The 21,139-nt window shown below is 35.6% G+C and overlaps 1 protein-coding gene across 3 annotated transcripts in view; it reads left to right on the top strand.

The window, feature by feature from the left end:
- The first annotated feature begins 4,290 nt into the window (after positions 1 to 4,290).
- Positions 4,291 to 21,139, top strand: part of LOC139518710 (lysosome membrane protein 2-like) — a 42,867-nt gene continuing 26,018 nt past the window's right edge. The window contains exons 1-4 of one of the 3 annotated variants that reach the window (XM_071310184.1): positions 4,291 to 4,515; positions 12,894 to 13,054; positions 14,334 to 14,475; positions 15,016 to 15,225. In XM_071310184.1, coding sequence (XP_071166285.1) covers positions 4,390 to 4,515; positions 12,894 to 13,054; positions 14,334 to 14,475; positions 15,016 to 15,225 — 639 coding nt within the window. In that variant the 5' untranslated portion in view covers positions 4,291 to 4,389. The remainder of the gene's footprint in view (positions 4,516 to 12,893; positions 13,055 to 14,333; positions 14,476 to 15,015; positions 15,226 to 21,139) is intronic. The other 2 variants (XM_071310183.1, XM_071310182.1) reach the window with 2 other exon arrangements.

The following is a 21,139-nucleotide window of genomic DNA, read 5'->3' as shown; positions in this document are numbered from 1 at the left end:
TTTCACCTTATTTGAACTCGCATGATCAAAACTAAAAGAAGATATTAATTTGGAAATAAAATATCACAATTATAATAAACAAAGGACAATATCATGGGCGAAAAGAAAACGATGAAAAAATAACAATTACAAAAATACTTCATATAGAAAGACTCTTCACCCACTGCCCCGCCAATAATATACCTAGGAGTAAGGGTAAAGAGTTGCGGTAATACTCATGGCAACCGTTGTGATACTCATTGTAATTGCTATACATTGATAAATCGCATTCGGTCAAGTCAAAATCGAGGAAATAGTATTACAGTGACAAGTCGCATTCGGTCAAGTCAAAATCGAGGAAACGCAATACAGTGACAAGTCGTATTCGGTAATGTCAAAATCGGGGAAAAGCAATACAGTGTCAAGTCGCATTCGCTCATGTCAAAATCGGGGAAAAGCAATACAGTGACAAGTCGCATTCGCTCATGTCGAAATCGGGGAAAAGCAATACAGTGACAAGTCGCATTCGGTCAAGTCAAAATCGGGGGAAAGCAATACAGTGACAAGTCGCATTCGGTGATGTCAAAATCGAGGGAAAAGCAATACAGTGACAAGTCACATTCGGTCAAGTCAAAATCGAGGAAACGCAATACAGTGACAAGTCGTATTCGGTAATGTCAAAATCGGGGAAAAGCAATACAGTGTCAAGTCGCATTCGCTCATGTCAAAATCGGGAAAAAGCAATACAGTGACAAGTCGCATTCGGTGATGTCAAAATCGAGGGAAAAGCAATACAGTGACAAGTCGCATTCGCTCATGTCAAAATCGAGGGAAAAGCAATACAGTGACAAGTCGCATTACTAAAGACCATTTAATAGAAGAACAAACTTAAGACAAATACAAATACAAATAATTTTAATAACCATTCACTGTGCCCGTATTAGGTCAGAAAAATTACATTTCAATTATGAGTACATGTCAAGACAAAACATACAATATGTCACATGATTTAAATGATGAAGTTGATAAAAACATTTAGAATACTAGTATAGAAGATAGATATAAGAGATTCTATTTCCAAATATGGGCGGGCCCCAAAAGACATAAAGATTATATCATATATTTATTGACGTACTCGTCATCATATTTGTTTTTTTAATATATTTTTATACGACCGCAAGAAAATTTTGCGTTCGCATATTGGTATGGTCACCATTGGTATCACGTCGTCGTCGTCAGCGTTGTCCGAAGACACTTACCTTCCGGACAATTAATAACTTTAGTTTAAAGGGGCACTAGCTACGAGATATATAAAAAATCTAAAGTTTGATTTTTTTTGTTCAATCAATAATGAAAGTTAAATAGTGAAATTACAATTCGCTTTTTGCAGCCAAAAAAGTTCAATTTTGTCAAATTACGCTAAGAAACGTTGATAATTAGGTTTTCACTTGCAAGTGAATGAGTCGACCTCTTTACATCCGTATGCATGTGAACTTCAATTTAACCCCTAGCTAGAGATTGACAACGCATGCATTGTACGTGTACTGGTTATTTAAAGAAAAAGAATGTCAACAATGAAAGTGAAACTACGGTAAATCATTTGATTACTAATTCGATGCACATAAAATTATTCTTCTACGGTTAAAAGCAATGAGATACATATATTTTTAATCTAAAAAATAAAAGCAAACAGACCTATAAAAATCCAATTGCACGTGTTGGTTTAATCTATTCATATCTTTATTTATGTTTCCATCGCTTATATGGTCATCTGAGGTCAAATCGATAGTTAATTAGATGGCGTCTGGACTAAAATACACACGAAACGAACCTATATTTTATTTACCCTATGCTCTGTAAACTGTTTAATTTAGACTTTTGATAGTGTGGATAAATGTTTTACATTGTTATAAATGAAATATGAGAATTTGAGTCAAATCGGTGACCATGAATTTGACAGTTAGTGCCCCTTTAAGTGAATGGATCTCAATGAAATTTAAACATTAGCTTTGAAACCACAAAAGAAAAGTTGGTATTGATTTTGGGGGTTATGATCTCAACAATTTAGGAACAAGCGGCACAAAAGGGGTCAAAATAAGTATTTTTCCAGGGCCGTAACTACCTATGAGGCAGGGGAGGCATGCAACTGCATGCCCTGAAATTTCTACACCAAATTTTTTGTTTGAAGTAATAAAATGAAATATTGACAATATGTACACGAAGAACTTGAATTTATATTATAAACAACACATGTTTACAGTTTTAACAGTGTTATCATGATACGTGATATATCTGTCATTTTCCGGATTTTTTACCGAAAGTGAACCGTTTCAGTATTTTATTTTTCGTGTGACCGTCCGTCTGTTGTTCAGTATTCGTACGAGAACACATATATGAAACTTTGCTTTCGACAATTTTGAATAAAACTTAATTATTCGCATTTATTTAGGGGCGCCATTAAGCAGAGGAAGTTCCCTTTGTATTTTGAACCTTTTATGATATTGGAAATTCGTTACCGGATGAATCAGCTGTTGTGTCATTTTTTTTAACGTCTCCCGGCCGATCGTACGAGAACATTATGGTCAATGCATTAGTAGTAAAACACTCCTATTCGTTGAAGCAGTAAGTATGTACTAGTTTAGAAAGTCCCTGGTTGTAGTTATATACATGTCTGTTCAGCTTTCAACAATATTAAAATTCAAGGTCCTCGACAAAAAAAATATCTTGCTTTCTATGATCTTGCTTTGTATGTTTTTTTTTAACTTACCAGTTTGATTTCTAACAAAAATATCTTTAAATACAGATAATAATTGTTTGTATAAAAAATTGCTTCAAGGATCCAGCAATACTGATGTTTCTTAAAGTAAGTAAATCGAAGGAAAACGGGTCATTTTTAGCCATTTTACTGCGAGAAAAAAATCGGCGGGGGGCTGCGCCCCCCAAACCCCTCTCTCTAAGGGGGCCTCAATCGGCGGCCCCCAAACCCCAGCCTCCCCTGAATTCGTACCCTAGTTACGGCCCTGTTTTCTAGTATTCAGACAATAACTTGTGTGTTAGTGTATGAATCTTTTCTGAAATTGTACCACAAGGTTCCATACCAAAAAAGGAAGGTTGGGATTGGTTTTGGGGGTTATGACCCAAACTGTTTAGGAATAAGGGGCCAAAAACAATACTTTTCTTATTCTTTGTATAAATTACTTATTTCTTGACCAATTTCAATGGCGTTTTATTCTTTAAATCTTGGTGTTCTTAAATATACTGAATCTAACCGTGTATTTGTATTTTTAATTTTTAATCCTGTTTTCGAAATTGTCTACATTAAGGTCCAGATGGTCCAATATTAAAAACTTTGATTTTAACAAAAAATGAATTTATGGGGTTCTTTGATATGTCAAATCTAACAGTGCTTTTAGATTTTAAATTTTTAGTCCCGTTTACAAATTGATCTACATTAAGGTCAAAAGGGTCCAAAATTAAGTTGTTTTTTGCTTTTAACAAAAAATGAATAATTGGGGTCTTTTGATATGCTGTATCTAAACATGTATTTAGAATTTCGATTATGGGCCCAGTTTTCAAGTTGGTCCAAATTGGGCTCCAAAATTTAATTTTGTTAGATTTCAACAAAAATTTAATATATGGGGTTCTTTGATATGCTTAATCTAACTATGTATTTAGATTTTGATTTTTGGGCCCTGGTATCAAATTGGTCCACATTGAGGTCAAAAGGGTCCAAAATTAAACTTTGTTTGATTTCATCAAAAATTGAATTCTTGGGATTATATGTTGAATCAATCCATGTATTTGGATTGTGGATATTTGACCATAAAAGGTAAATTTATTTATTTTTTAAGTTCAATAGACCATATTCATTCTGTGTCAGAAACATATGCTGTGTCAAATATTTAATCACAATCTAAATTCAGAGATGTATCAAGCTTGAATGTTGTGTCCCAACTGGCCCCGATTGTTCAGAGTTTGACGTCTGTGGTCGTATCAAGCTCCGCCCTGCGTAGCATTTTATTTATGTTTGTTACAATTTGAAATCTGATTAAAATTTCTTACTCGTCAAGGATCAATCTCTCGAGCAGAATCACACATCTATATATTTTATTTTGATGGTTGTTTTTGCAATACCCTACAATATCATATTACAAATCAAATTTGCTATTTCGTAATCATAAGGACAATTAGATTGGGTCAATGAGGTCAATCGACCTGTATACATAGTACCACATTGATTACACTTATAACTATTTCTAAATTTATCCCAGGTGCAGTGACCCGTTACGAGTTACTATTTTTTACATAAACAAACCAAGTGAAGCGAGGTTGATCACGTTGTGCAGACATATTTATGTTATCAAAAATCAAAATTGAAATGTGTCATTCACCCGAACTAATTTTATCAAAATGGTTTGTAAATTATCACAACGGCTCTTAATAATTGGATTAGGATTCACTGGTTTATTTCTCCTAATCTCTGGAATTTTACTAGGACCACTGGTCAACATGGAAGTCGATCAAAAACTGAAAAAAGTAAGGATGAAATTATGTAAAACAAAAGTTCCTCGTATAATATATGTTTTTACACATGTTTGTATTCTCTTGAGTGAGTATAGTATATACATTACAAAGGTTTCAGGTTCAATTATGTCCTATCTTTTGTATACTGCAAATTAAGAAATTATTGCGTGTATTTTATTCACCATATTTTATTTTCTCAACGCAAAAAGGACCAAATACAAGTAAAATATACTTATTTAAAGTCTTCTTCACAATACAAAATGTATTGAATGTGAGCATGCACCATATAAACCATATAAGTACTTAGGGACAGGAGACGTTTTTTTAGCCCTCCCTTTTTTTCCCAGTCGTTATTTTTTTGCTTTCCATTAACATAGGCGGATCCAGAGGGGGGGGGGGGGGGGCTGGGGGGCCCGCCCCCCCTTTCGTGGGAAGAATTTGGTTGATTATATAGGGAATCACTGAAGCATGACTGAAGCGGGGCCCCCCTTAGGCCAGTCAGCGGGCCCCCCTTATGAAAAGTTCTGGATCCGCCACTGATTAATTAGGGCCCCGCCTGTAGGGGGGTCGCCGTATAATGATCAGTCCGTTCGTCTGTCCGTCCGTCCGTCCGTAACACTTTAACTTTGTGTCCGCTCCATATCTAGAGAACCATTATGATTTCATACTTTATACTTAACATGTTTATTAACCACCACCAGAGGGCGTGTCATGATGTATGTACAACTTCCTAGGTCAAAGGTCAAGGTAAAAAAACTTTGGTTTCAGTTGACAACCCTGTGTCCTGTGGTGAAGATCGTGTCCGCTCCATATCTAGATAACCGTTATGATTTCAAAGTTTATACTTGACATCCATTTTAACCACCACCAGAGGGCGTGTCATGATGTATGTACAACTTCCTAGGTCAAAGGTCAAGGTCAAAAACTTTGGTTTCAGTTGACAACCCCGTGTCCTGTGGTGAAGATCGTGTCCGCTCTATATCTTGAGAACCGTTATGATTTCAAATATTATACTTGACATCCATTTTAACCAACACCAGAGAGTGTGTCATGATGTATGTACAACTTCCTAGGTCAAAGGTCTGTCTGTCTGTTGGTCTGTCCATCGCTAACAAATTTGATCCACACCATATTTTGAGAGGACAGCTGTTATTATTTCATACTTTATACCTGACAAACATTTTCAACTTAACATATATATTAACCAACACCAGAGAATGTGTCATAATGTATGCATCCTATGTCAAAGGTCAGTCCGTCGGTCTGTCCATCCGTTAGTTGTTCTTAACAAATTGTGTCCGCTCTACCTCTCGAGTCATATCACTATTATACTATGAAAGTAAGTTGAGAATATTTATCAGTTTTAACTTAAAATCTTAGAATAAAATCACACATGAGACTTATATGTAATAACTTCAAATAATGCTTCATATCAGATTATCCATACAACTTATTTACCCCACGTTATTGTCAGCGGGGCCCACAGAGATGGCTCCCATCTCAGTGGTATCTAGTTTCAATTATTTTCGCGTTTGCTGTATAATATTAACATAAATATACTTAACCTGACTTATATTTGCTATTTACCTATCAATTTCGAGTTTACTTTTCACAGCTTTACAAACAAATTATATAGAGAGTTACGAAACGGTATATGGGTCATTTAAAAACAACCCTCGTCTTAAGCAAATCAAAACAAACAGTACTTAAAGAACAACATATAAAAAGGTGCAATGTTGATAATGTCATACAAGAATATATTGAAATATTTTTTGATAGGTGGTGTAATATTTTGTCTCTCCTGTTATCGTGTTCAAAAGAAATTTCGGGTTATTTAGAAAGGATTTCGATAAAATTTTGATATAAAAAAGAAGATGTGGTATGGTTGCCAATGAGACAACTATCCACAAGAGACCAAAATGACACAGACGTTAACAACTATAGGTCACCGTACGGCCTTCAACAATGAGCAAAGCTCATACCGCATAATCAGCTTTAAAAGGCCCCAATATGACAATGTAAAACAATTCAAACGAGAAAACTAACGGCCTTATTTGTATAAAACTAAATAAACGAAAAACAAATATGTAACATATAAACAAACGACAAACACTGAAATACAGGCTCCTGTAAGCTTGTTTTTCGTAGGCAATATCACGGTTTCAAAGGTAAACACTTCTATATATATGCATTCTGTGACCACCAGTTATGCAAATCTAAGATATCAATATTCAAAATGCAGAAGCATTTGTTCTTTCTGTCAAATAAACCCAACATCAAGTAAATCCCTCGCATGTTGGTTTACTCTTGTCTTTATTTGTTTTTTGTAATAAAAATTTAAGTTAATGATATATCACTATATTAAGTTCTATCCTGTTACATTTTTGCCTATGCTGTTACCGATAGCAGTATTACATCTTCGAATGCTAAATTGCTAAATTGCGAAGATTAAGACGTTTTAACCTTTTAACGAAATATTCCATTATGTGTGCAACTAATTATATATAAACACGGGAGGGTATCAGCGCAACACACCTTATTTATTTCCCATTTATGGGAATTATGTTTTCTGGTCGGTTCGTCCGTCCGTTCGTCCGTCCGTTCGTTCGTTCGCTTCAGGTTGAAGTTTTTGGTTAAGGTAGTTTTTGATGAAGTTGAAGTCCTATCAACTTGAAAATTAGTACACATGTTCCTTATGATATGATCTTTCTAATTTTAATGCCAAAGTAGAGTTTTTTTACACCAACTTCACGGTTTACTGAACATAGAAAATGATGGTGCGAGTTTCAGGTTAAAGTTTCTGGTCAAGGTAGTATTTGATGAAGTTGAACATGTTGAAGTCCAATCAACTTGAAATTTAATACACATGTTCCCTATGATATGATCTTTCTTATTTTAATGCCAAATTTAGATTTTTGACCCCAATTTCAAGGACCACTGAACATGAAAAATGATTGTGCGAGTGGGGAATCCGTGTACTTTGGACACATTCTTGTTTATCAATGAGACTAAAGGTATGAAAGGTTACAAGAATTTAAAATTTTAATATTTTCTTCAAATTTTCTTCATAAAGAGTAGATAGTAACAGCCTGCTATCGATAAAAGTGAGAAAAGTTACAAATTAGACGTTTTATTCCATTAAACAACTTTCACTGAGACATTTATCGAAGAGAAATGACGAAATACATTTTCCTCACGGCCACGTTAAGTAAAATTATTGTTTATCTTTACAAAAAAAAACACATTTTTCAGTTTCATTAGAATGTTATAATTACAAATAATCCCAAACAAAAGTATTTAGACAAAACAGTCCAAATATGTCAAATCTACCTATATTTAGACAGCAAAATTCAATGCGATAGTTTAAGAGGTCAGTTTCGTCTACACTGCAATGAGGGAATTCGATGCTATATCACGGTTCATTTCAACGCACTTTTTGACATACCACTTTACCAATCAAAATATGTGTTGGCACTATTCTAAGAATTGATTTTACTTTGTGCATTATTTGTGAAACCTAGAATCTTTTAAAAGATAGTATTTTCTGTATAAAGTCAAAAATTATGTAGACTTCAGATGCCCAAAGTTTATATTGCTTTCAATACGCATACTAAAGTTCCTAAATCTATACCAATACAGATTAAATTGATTTTGAAATTATAGCAAAACTTTTGGTTGACATATTTCATTCTTTATAACAAAAAAAAAAAGAGCTCACGTTGTCGGTCATTTTCTCCCTACCCAGTTTACCCCTATTACTTATTATGATGTGAACCGGTTATTGTTATTGAATCTTCGCAATTTGATAAAGTACTTATCAATGAAACTAAAGATATAAAAGTAAGACTTTACTCTTGCTGTAAAAAAAAAAGAGAAAGTTAACAAATCAGAAGTTGTATTCCATTAAACAAGTCATATTTTGAAGAGGAATGCAGAAATACATTTACGCATGGCTACGCCAGGAAAAAAATATTGTTTATCTCAGCAAAAAAACCCACATAAATATAAATAAAGATATTAAATCCTGTATTAAATATAATAAACAGAAATCAGACTATTTCTCATGTGATATTGGTGTACGGCAAGGTGAGAATTTGTCGCCTTTTCTGTTGGCCTTATTTTTGAAAGATTTGTAAGATTTTTTAGAAACGGAAAATCTTCAGGGTCTTAACGTGATTTCAGATGTACTAGAAGATAAGTTAAACATTTACCTAAAACTTTTTGTTCTGCTATATGCAGACGATACGGTCCTAATGCCTGTATCAAAAGAAGACTTACAAAAAATATTAAACAAATTTGGAGAGTACTGTTATATATGGAGACTGAAGGTAAATGTTGACAAAACCAAAGTCATGGTATTTTCCAGGGGAAGGCCTTGTACAGATTTAAAATTTTCCTTTAATGGGGCAGATATAGATATAGTTCATGAATTTAACTATATTGGTATACTATTTAGCAGGACCGGCAATTTTAGTAAAGCAATAAAAAAGCAAGCAGAGAAGGCAACAAAAGCAATGTATGAGGTTTTAAAAAGAGGTCACATTCATAATTTAGCAATTGAATGTCAACTAGAACTGTTTAATTAAATGGTAAAGCCCATTCTTTTGTATGGCTCAGAAGTATGGGGATTTTGTAAAAATATTCAATGTATTGAAAGGGTACAATTACGATTTTGTAAATTGTTACTTAAGTTAAAATCATCCACCCCAAACTATATGATTATGGTGAACTTGGCATTTTTCCTGTTCAACTAGATATCAAACTAAAAATGATTGCATTTTGGACACGACTTTTATCTGGAAAGGATTCAAAACTGTCTTATTTAGCTTATCAATTATTATACAAATTGTCGGTCGACAATCAATTTGAATCGCCATGGTTAAAGTTTTTAAGAAACGTTTTTGATGATACTGGCTTTTCCTATATTTGGACAACTCAGCTTTTTCCTAGCTCAGATTGGCTTATCCCTTCGATAAAGATGCGCCTACATGATCAATTTAGACAGGAATGACATTCACTTATGTTAAATTCACCAAAATCTATAAATTATAGATCATTTAAGGAGACATTTCAGTTTGAATGTTTTTTAAATATATTGGAAGATAAAGATATCTATACGCTGTGTAAGTTTAGAACCACAAATCATAGACTTCCTGTAGAAACAGGACGGAGGATATGGTATAGAAAGGGAAAATAGAAAATGTTTGAAATGTAATAATAACTGTATTGGTGACGAATATCACTATATTCTGGAATGTAAATTAGTTTGAAAATGACAGAAAAAAAACTAATTGATTAAAATTTGCGGTAAAGGCCAAATATTTTGAAATTCAAAGAAATAATGAGTTGTACTAACAAGACTTCAAGTTTAAATTAGAAAAACTCTGTAGATTTATACGTAAAATAAATAAATCATTTGTTCTCTAGGCAATAACATAACCCCCATTTTGTATATTCTGTACATACTGATATATGTGTATGTGTGTATTTAACGATAGTTAGTGTATGTCTGTGGGGGTTCCACTAGATGTAAATAGTGTGAAAGCGTTGATCTTGATATCATTCAGTTTTGTTTATATTAAACCGATTATTGTTTACATAAATTATTAGGTTAAAATTAATATAATTTTCAAAGAACCAGTTTGATTAATAAATATTGACATAGAGGATACTATTTTATATCGAAGCCTACCAAAACGCAAGCAATCCAGTATGAATATTACAAATGGTGATAATTTAAAAGCATATGATTTGATGGATTTGATTAGAAAAAATATTAAAATCTAATTTGTAAATATAGTATAATTGTGTTAACATTCCTGGTACAAAATTACTAGTGCAAACATTCCTGTTTCAAAACATTTGTGTGAACATTTCGTGGATGAAAAACACTAAACATTTTTTTACCTAAATCAGCTGTGCAAGTTTTAGTTAATGAAATAACCCCCAAAAAATACCAAGCCTCATTTAAAAAAAATATATTTCCCTTAAAAAAACTCTTTTTAAAATCAGATCATGAGTGGTGGATATTTTACACTGGACCCAGAATAAAAATCCTAGTGAGTTTTTGTTGGTAGATAAAAAAAAAAAAAATATACAAGGAATTTTCATCTTCCGGATAGAGTACACTGGCGGAATCAAACCAATGTTATACCTCACAAATCTTGTTAGGCACTGACTGGCTATAAACACAATAACGTTCCCATTGATAAAACTCAACGTTTGTTTAAATCATGATTTGTCTACATGCAGTATATAGTCAATGTAGACTTTGTGTGGGTATATTGACACAAAACAAGGTGTTTAGAACATGAATTTTAACATGTATATATAAAGAAGAAACGTTTTTTGAAGTAGATTGATATTTGTAACAATTTTTAATAAAGTTCTTTACCGAATTATTTGTCTCGATATATACATATATAGCTTTGCTTAAAATATAGGTAGCTTTAGGTCTACATTGAGTATTGACCACAAGGTCCTATATCACAAAAGGAAGGCTGGGATTGAGTTTCGGGGGTAATTGCCCAATTGATGTGGGATTTGGGGGCCAAAAAAGGGCCCCAAAAAAAGCATGTTTATAGTTTCCAGACAATAACTCGTGTTTAAGAATATGGATCTCTCTGAAATCGTACTACAAGGTTCCATTCTACAAAGGAAAGGCTGGGTTTGAGTGTGGGGGTAATTGTTCCAAGGAAGGGGGGGGGGGGGGGGGTAAAAAAGTTTGGGGGTTCCAGTTTTTTCTTTTTTTTGCACAATATTGTACAATACATTTGTAAGATCTTGACATTTATTTCGTGTCAGAAGCCTATACTACGTCAAAAATTTGATCACAATCCAAATTCAGACAGAATCAAGCTTGAATATTGTGTCCAAATTTGTCACAACTGTTCAGGGTTCAACCTCTGCAGTCGTATCAGGCTGCGATCAGCGGAGCATTTTCTTGTAAGTGGGAACGTAATTGAGTTTAGTGTAAGTGTAGAGTACATTTACACCACATCGAGTTTAGCTCAATGTGAACACGGTCTAATTTGTAAACCTCAGCGTCGAGAATTATACCATTTCGTAACACGTCTATAAACGACGATCAAAGACAAAATGGCACATGTTCTCAATATCCAATCCAAATTTCACCTGTTAAATCAGATATATATATAAATTTAGCTCTTTACAAGTTACAATTTAAGAAAGATGCCGAACAACTATATACGTTTACCATTGATATGTATCTAGAATATATAAATAATGTTGAGATTGTTTCTCAATTCAAATGTCGTTTTCTTTATTGAAGTTGTATAATGAGTCTACATTTTGAACTGACTTGTTCGGTTATTCTAAAGTTGAATTATTGAGGGGATACATGTTTGGGAAGTCAGTGTCAGTCGGCAAAATGGTAGAATAATCTTTAAATATAGATAAGAAGATGTGGTATGAGTCCCAATGAGACAACTCTCCATCCAATCACAATATATATAAAAAGTTAAGAATTATAAGTCAAAGTACGGCCTTCAACATGAAGCTTTAGCTCATGCAAACTCAAGCAATAAAGGACCCCACAATGGCTAGCGGAAAACAATTCATACTGGAAAAACAACTGTCTAATCTATATAAAAAAAAGAAACGAGAAACACCTATGAATCACACCAACAAACGACAACCACTAACAAATAGGTTCCTGACTTAGGACAGGTGCATAGAAATGCAGCGGGTATACTTATTAACGTTTTGACAGGAGCTAACATTCAAACAATACAGATAAAAAGACACGGTATAAAATATTAATTGCAATGGCCTAACTGTTGTCCATTGACGCAAGCTAAACATTTTAGATCATCCCTTTTAATATACGCTGCAAATATCGCCTATCGCCTACAATGAAACAATCCGGAAGTTTATATAACTTAAAAGTGGAATCTGAATACCAAGGGGCTTCGTAGGTATACTCTTCGTATGCTTTTATCAATTTTATACAAAACCATGAAGTTATAATGTAATTTTGTACTTCAATTTAAATAACATTTTCACCCATTTTTGCAATGTCAATCATTATACGGCGTAAAGAGAGATAACTCTTACTCTTATTTAATTATATTGTGTAAGCTCTACTTACATGTAGATAAAAAGAAGATCACGTCAACATATTCTTGGATAACAATATCAATGTACCACGTAAATGCATGCTTCAGAAAAAAATTCATCCTATCAGTATTTAAAGCAATAGATTAAAACCAAATGAGAATCCCTGTATAGATACCTTTCCATACACTATTCCATGTATTATAGTTTGGTTTTTATTGACAAAGTGGTGTCAGACAAATCGGTATGTCAATGATGTTTGTGCAGAGAGAATATACTTTCATATTTCATATCCATTTAAAATATACTTTCAGATGATGCCACTTGTGAAGGGGACAAAAACTTACAACTATTGGATAAATCCACCGATTCCCATAGATTTCCAATTGTACTTTTTTCATGTAGTTAATCCTGAAGAGATTGTACAAAATGGAGCTAAACCTGTGTTAGAGGAGAAAGGACCATATACATACAGGTACTTCACAATTCAAACTGCTAAACCTGTTTAAGAGGAGAAAGGGCCATATACATACAGGTACTTCACAATTTAAACTGCTAAACCTGTGTTAGAGGAGAAAGGACCATATATACATACAGGTACTTCCAAATTTAAACTGCCAAACCTGTGTAAGAGAAGAAAGGACCATATACATACAGGTACCTCCAAATTTAAACTGCTAAACCTGTCTTAGAGGAGAAAGGATCATATACATACAGATACTTCCAAATTTAAACTGCTAAACATGTGTTAGAGGAGAAAGGACCATATACATACAGGTACTTCACAATTTAAACTGCTAAACCTGTGTAAGAGGAAAAAGAGCCATATACATACAGGTACTTCCAAACATAAACTCCTAAACCTGTGTTAGAGGAGAAAGGACCATATACATACAGGTACTTTCAAATTTAAACTGCTAAACTTGTGTAAGAGGAGAAAGGGCCATATACATACAGGTACTTCCAAATTTAAACTGCTAAACCTGTGTCAGAGAAGAAAGGACCATATACATACAGGTACTTCCAAATTTAAACTGCTAAACCTGTGTTAGAGGAAGAAGGAAAATATACATACAGGTACTTCCAAATTTAAATTGTTAAACCTGTGTTAGAGGAGGAAGGACCATATACATACAGGTACTTCCAAATTAAAACTCTTATACCTGTGTAAGAGGAGAAAGGACCATATACATACAGGTACTTCCAAATATAAACTGCTAAACCTGTGTTAGAGGAGAAAGGACCATATACATACAGGTACTTCCAAATATAAACTGCTAAACCTGTGTTAGAGGAGAAAGGACCATATACATACACGTACTTTCAAATTTAAACTGCTAAACTTGTGTAAGAGGAGAAAGGGCCATATACATACAGGTACTTCCAAATTAAACTGCTAAACCTGTGTTAGAGGAGAAAGGACCATATGCATACAGGTACTTTCAAATATAAACTGCTAAACCTGTGTTAGAGGAGATAGGACCATATACATACACGTACTTTCAAATTTAAACTCCTCAACCTGTGTTAGAGGAGATAGGACCATATACATACAGGTACTTCCAAAGTTAAACTGGATGCATATGGTAACTGATTTTGAACATTTATGTCATAAAAACTATTTTGTATTTCATTGATCGCTAACCGTTGATAAAACACACGGTTAGAAGTCAAACAAAAACTTTCTTTTGTCCATGCACAATAAACTAAACCATTAAACACACAACTTATTCATGCATTTACATTTGTTTCAGATTAATTGATACAAAAGAAAATCTGACCCACCACAAGAACTTCACAGTCAGTTACAATGAGAGAAACGTCTACGTATTTCAGCGCCATCTATCTGTTGGGGATGAAAATGATACATTTACCTCACTAAATTTGCCTCTAATTGTAAGTTGTACTTCTTCACTTTAAAAAAAAGTTAAACATAATAGAAATAATACCATTTAACAATGGATTTCAAATTGTTGAAAAACAAAAAGCGTATAAATTCAGGGGCGGATCAAGCCATTTTAAAAGGGGGGTTTCTAACCCAAGACAAAAAAAGGGGGGGGGTCCAACTACATGTCCCCATTTAAATGCATTGATCGTCCAAAAAAAGGGGGTTCCAACCCCCGGACCCCTCCCCCTGGATCCGCCACTGATATTATAGTATACTAAAAGGCTATTTTTCGGCTTTGATGAAAGTCACATAACTACATGTAGATACATATGATAAGTTACATGGCTTGCTACTGACCCCATACCTATCAATAAAGGGTTATTACATCAAAAGGGAGGGAGGTTATATAATATTCCCTTATATGTTTTACTAACCCTCCATGGAGCCGTAAGTGGTTAATGGCTAACCGAATAACGAATTTATCGCGTTCATAAAAAGTTGTCTATTGTCCTAATTGTGTACTTGTTAAAACAATATTCTTGTTTCAGACTGCCACCACTTTAGTTACATATGAATACGCATTCATTCGGGAGATGGCAAAACTGTTTTTTGACATTTCCCAAGACGCAGATCTGTTTGTAAAACATTCAGTAAAAGATCTTCTTTGGGGATATACAGATCCCTTATTGGCAACAGTTAAACAGCTACTACACGTATTTGATATTCCATTTAATGATCGTTTTGGATTCTTTTATCAGGTAAGTACAACATATAACATAGTGAATGTGTAACATAATCCAATTGTAAGGGAAGGTCAAAATATAACTTAGTGGATGGGTAACATAATCAAATTGTAAGGGAAGGTCAAAATATAACTTAGTGGATGGGTAACATAATCCAATTGTAAGGGAAGGTCAAAATATAACATAGTGGATGGGTAACATAATCCAATTGTAAGGGAAGGTCAAAATATAACTTAGTGGATGGGTAACATAATCCAATTGTAAGGGAAGGTCAACATATAACATAGTGAATGTGTAACATAATCCAATTGTAAGGGAAGGTCAAAATATAACATAGTGGATGGGTAACATAATCCAATTGTAAGGGAAGGTCAAAATATAACTTAGTGGATGGGTAACATAATCAAATTGTAAGGGAAGGTCAAAATATAACATAGTGGATGGGTAACATAATCAAATTGTAAGGGAAGGTCAAAATATAACTTAGTGGATGGGATACATAATCAAATTGTAAAGGAAGGTCAAAATATAACTTAGTGGATGGGTAACATAATCCGATTGTAAGGGAAGGTCAACATATAACTTAGTGGATGGGTAACCTATTCCGATTGTAAGGGAAGATCAACATATAACTTAGTGGATGGGTAATATAATCCGATTGTATACGTACATCTAAGGGGAAGGTCAATATATTACAGAGTGAATGGACAAGGCAGTCCGAATGTAGGTCAACATATAACATAGCGAATGGGTAAGGCAGTCCTATTGTATACGTACATCCGAAGGGAGGGTCAAAACATAACATAGCGGATGAGTAAGGCAAACCGATTGTATACGTACATCTGAAGGGAGGGACAACACATAACATAGCGGATGAGTAAGGCAAACCGATTGTATACGTCAATCCAAATGGAGGGTCAACATATAACATAGCGGACGAGTAAGGCAAACCGATTGTATACGTTAATCCAAATGGAGGGTCAACATATAACATAGCGGATAAGTATGGCAAACCGATTGTATACGTTAATCCAAATGGAGGGTCAACACATAACATAGCGGATGAGTAAGGCAAACCGATTGTATACGTTAATCCAAAGGGAGGGTCAACACATAACATAGCGGATAAGTAAGGCAAACCGATTGTATACGTTAATCCAAATGGAGGGTCAACACATAACATAGCGGATAAGTAAGGCAAACCGATTGTATACGTTAATCCAAAGGGAGGGTCAACACATAACATAGCGGATGAGTAAGGCAAACCGATTGTATACGTTAATCCAAAGGGAGGGTCAACACATAACATAGCGGATGAGTAAGGCAAACCGATTGTATACGTTAATCCAAAGGGAGGGACAACATATAACATAGCGGATGAGTAAGGCAAACCGATTGTATGCGTACATCTGAAGGGAGGGACAACATATACATGTAACATAGCGAATGGGTAAGGCAGTCCTATTGTATACGTTAATCCAAGGGGAGGGTCGACACATAACATAGCGGATGAGTAAGGCAAATCGATTGTATACGTACATCTGAAGGGAGGGACAACATATACATGTAACATACCGAATGGGTAAGGCAAACCGATTGTATACGTTAATCCAAAGGGAGGGTCAACACATAACATAGCGGATAAGTAAGGCAAACCGATTGTATACGTACATCCAAAGGGAGGGTCAACACATAACTTAGCGGATGAGTAAGGCAAACCGATTGTATACGTACATCTGAAGGGAGGGATAACATATAACATAGCGGATGAGTAAGGCAAACCGATTGTATACGTTAATCCAAAGGGAGGGACAACATATAACATAGCGGATGAGTAAGACAAACCGATTGTATACGTACATCTGAAGGGAGGGACAACATATAACATAGCGGATGAGTAAGGCAAATCGATTGTATACGTACATCTGAAGGGAGGGACAACACATAACATAGCGGATGAGTAAGGCAAACCGATTGTATACGTTAATCCAAAGGGAAGGTCAACATATAACATAGCGGATGAGTAAGGCAAACCGATTGTATACGTACATCTGAAGGGAGGGACAACATATAACATACCGAATGGGTAAGGCAGTCCTATTGTATACGTACATCCGAAGGGAGGGTCAACACATAACATAGCGGATGAGTAAGGCAAATCGATTGTATACGTACATCTGAAGGGAGGGACAACACATAACATAGCGGATGAGTAAGGCAGTCCTATTGTATACGTACATCCGAAGGGAGGGACAACACATAACATAGCGGATAAGTAAGGCAAACCGATTGTATACGTTAATCCAAAGGGAAGGTCAACATATAACATAGCGGATGAGTAAGGCAAACCGATTGTATACGTACATCTGAAGGGAGGGACAACATATAACATACCGAATGGGTAAGGCAGTCCTATTGTATACGTACATCCGAAGGGAGGGTCAACACATAACATAGCGGATAAGTAAGGTAAACCGATTGTATACGTTAATCCAAAGGGAGGGTCAACATATAACATAGCGGACGAGTAAGGCAAACCGATTGTATACGTACATCTGAAGGGAGGGACAACATATAACATACCGAATGGGTAAGGCAGTCCTATTGTATACGTACATCCGATGTGAGGATCAACACATAACATAGCGGATGAGTAAGGCAAATCGATTGTAAACGTTATTCCAAAGGGAGGGTCAACACATAACATAGCGGATGAGTAAGGCAAACCGATTGTATACGTTAATCCAAAAGGAGGGTCAACACATAACATAGCGGATGAGTAAGGCAAACCGATTGTATACGTTAATCCAAAGGGAGGGTCAACATATAACATATCGGATAAGTAAGGCAAACCGATTGTATACGTTAATCCAAAGGGAGGGTCAACACATAACATAGCGAATGGGTAAGGCAAACCGATTGTATACGGTAATATAATCCAAAGGGAGGGACAACACATAACATAGCGGATGAGTAAGGCAAACCGATTGTATACGTTAATCCAAAGGGAAGGTCAACATATAACATAGCGGATGAGTAAGGCAAACCGATTGTATACGTACATCTGAAGGGAGGGACAACATATAACATACCGAATGGGTAAGGCAGTCCTATTGTATACGTACATCCGAAGGGAGGGTCAACACATAACATAGCGGATAAGTAAGGTAAACCGATAGTATACGTTAATCCAAAGGGAGGGTCAACATATAACATAGCGGACGAGTAAGGCAAACCGATTGTATACGTACATCTGAAGGGAGGGACAACATATAACATACCGAATGGGTAAGGCAGTCCTATTGTATACGTACATCCGATGTGAGGATCAACACATAACATAGCGGATGAGTAAGGCAAATCGATTGTAAACGTTATTCCAAAGGGAGGGTCAACACATAACATAGCGGATGAGTAAGGCAAACCGATTGTATACGTTAATCCAAAAGGAGGGTCAACACATAACATAGTCGATGAGTAAGGCAAACCGATTGCATACGTTAATCCAAAGGGAGGGTCAACATATAACATATCGGATAAGTAAGGCAAACCGATTGTATACGTTAATCCAAAGGGAGGGTCAACACATAACATAGCGAATGGGTAAGGCAAACCGATTGTATACGGTAATATAATCCAAAGGGAGGGTCAACACATAACAAAGCGGATGAGTAAGGCAAACCGATTGTATACGTTAATCCAAAGGAAGGGACAACATATAACATAGCGGATGAGTAAGGCAAACCGATTGTATGCGTACATCTGAAGGGAGGGACAACACATAACAAAGCGGATGATTTAGGCAAACCGATTGTATACGTTAATTCAAAGGGCGGGTCAACATATAACATATCGGATGAGTAAGGCAAACCGATTGTATACGTTAATCAAAAGGGAGGGACAACATATAACATAGCGAATGAGTAAGGCAAACCGATTGTATACGTTAATCCAAATGGAGGGTCAACATATAACATAGCGGATGAGTAAGGCAAACCGATTGTATACGTTAATCCAAAGGGAGGGTCAACATATAACATAGCGAATGAGTAAGGCAAACCGATTGTATACGTTAATCCAAAGGGAGGGTCAACACATAACATAGCGAATGAGTAAGGCAAACCGATTGTATACGTTAATCCAAATGGAGGGTCAACATATAACATAGCGGATAAGTAAGGCAAACCGATTGTATACGTTAATCCAAAGGGAGGGTCAACACATAACATAGCGAATGAGTAAGGCAAACCGATTGTATACGTTAATCCAAATGGAGGGTCAACATATAACATAGCGGATGAGTAAGGCAAACTGATTGTATACGTTAATCCAAATGGAGGGTCAACATATAACATAGCGGATAAGTAAGGCAAACCGATTGTATACGTTAATCCAAAGGGAGGGTCAACACATAACATAGCGAATGAGTAAGGCAAACCGATTTTATACGTTAATCCAAAAGGAGGGACAACATATAACATAGCGGATGAGTAAGGCAAACCGATTGTATACGTTAATCCAAATGGAGGGTCAACATATAACATAGCGGATAAGTAAGGCAAACCGATTGTATACGTTAATCCAAAGGGAGGGTCAACACATAACATAGCGAATGAGTAAGGCAAACCGATTGTATACGTTAATCCAAATGGAGGGTCAACATATAACATAGCGAATGAGAAAGGCAAACCGATTGTATACGTTAATCCAAATGGAGGGTCAACATATAACATAGCGGATAAGTAAGGCAAACCGAATGTATACGTACATCCGAAGGGAGGGTCAACATATAACATAGCGGATAAGTAAGGCAAACCGATTGTATACGTTAATCCAAATGGAGGGTCAACATATAACATAGCGAATGAGTAAGGCAAACCGATTGTATACGTTAATCCAAATGGAGGGTCAACATATAACATAGCGGATAAGTAAGGCAAACCGATTGTATACGTTAATCCAAATGGAGGGTCAACATATAACATAGCGGATAAGTAAGGCAAACCGATTGTATACGTACATCCGAAGGGAGGGTCAACACATAATATAGCGGATGAGTAAGGCAAACCGATTGTATACGTTAATCCAAAGGGAGGGACAACATATAACATAGCGGATGAGTAAGGCAAACCGATTGTATACGTTAATCCAAAGGGAGGGACAACATATAACATAGCGGATGAGTAAGGCAAACCGATTGTATACGTTAATGCAAATGGAGGGTCAACATATAACATAGCGGATAAGTAAGGTAAACCGATTGTATACGTTAATCCAAAGGGAGGGTCAACATATAACATATCGGATAAGTAAGGCAAACCGATTGTATACGTTAATCCAAAGGGAGGGTCAACACATAACATAGCGGATAAGTAAGGCAAACCGATTGTATACGTACATCCAAAGGGAGGGTCAACACATAACATAGCGGATGAGTAAGGCAAACCGATTGTATACGTACATCTGAAGGGAGGGACAACATATAACATAGCGGATGAGTAAGGCAAACCGATTGTATACGTTAATCCAAAGGGAGGGACAACATATAACATAGCGGATGAGTAAGACAAACCGTATACGTACATCTGAAGGGAGGGACAACATATAACATAGCGGATGAGTAAGGCAAATCGATTGTATACGTACATCTGAAGGGAGGGACAACACATAACATAGCGGATGAGTAAGGCAAACCGATTGTATACGTTAATCCAAAGGGAAGGTCAACATATAACATAGCGGATGAGTAAGGCAAACCGATTGTATACGTACATCTGAAGGGAGGGACAACATATAACATACCGAATGGGTAAGGCAGTCCTATTGTATACGTACATCCGAAGGGAGGGTCAACACATAACATAGCGGATGAGTAAGGCAAATCGATTGTATACGTACATCTGAAGGGAGGGACAACACATAACATAGC

Source organism: Mytilus edulis, chromosome 4 (assembly GCF_963676685.1).
Source record: "Mytilus edulis chromosome 4, xbMytEdul2.2, whole genome shotgun sequence".
NCBI lineage: Eukaryota > Metazoa > Mollusca > Bivalvia > Mytilida > Mytilidae > Mytilus > Mytilus edulis.
The sequence above is the reverse complement of the archived record's forward strand: the minus strand, read 5'-3'. Positions and strand labels throughout refer to the sequence as shown.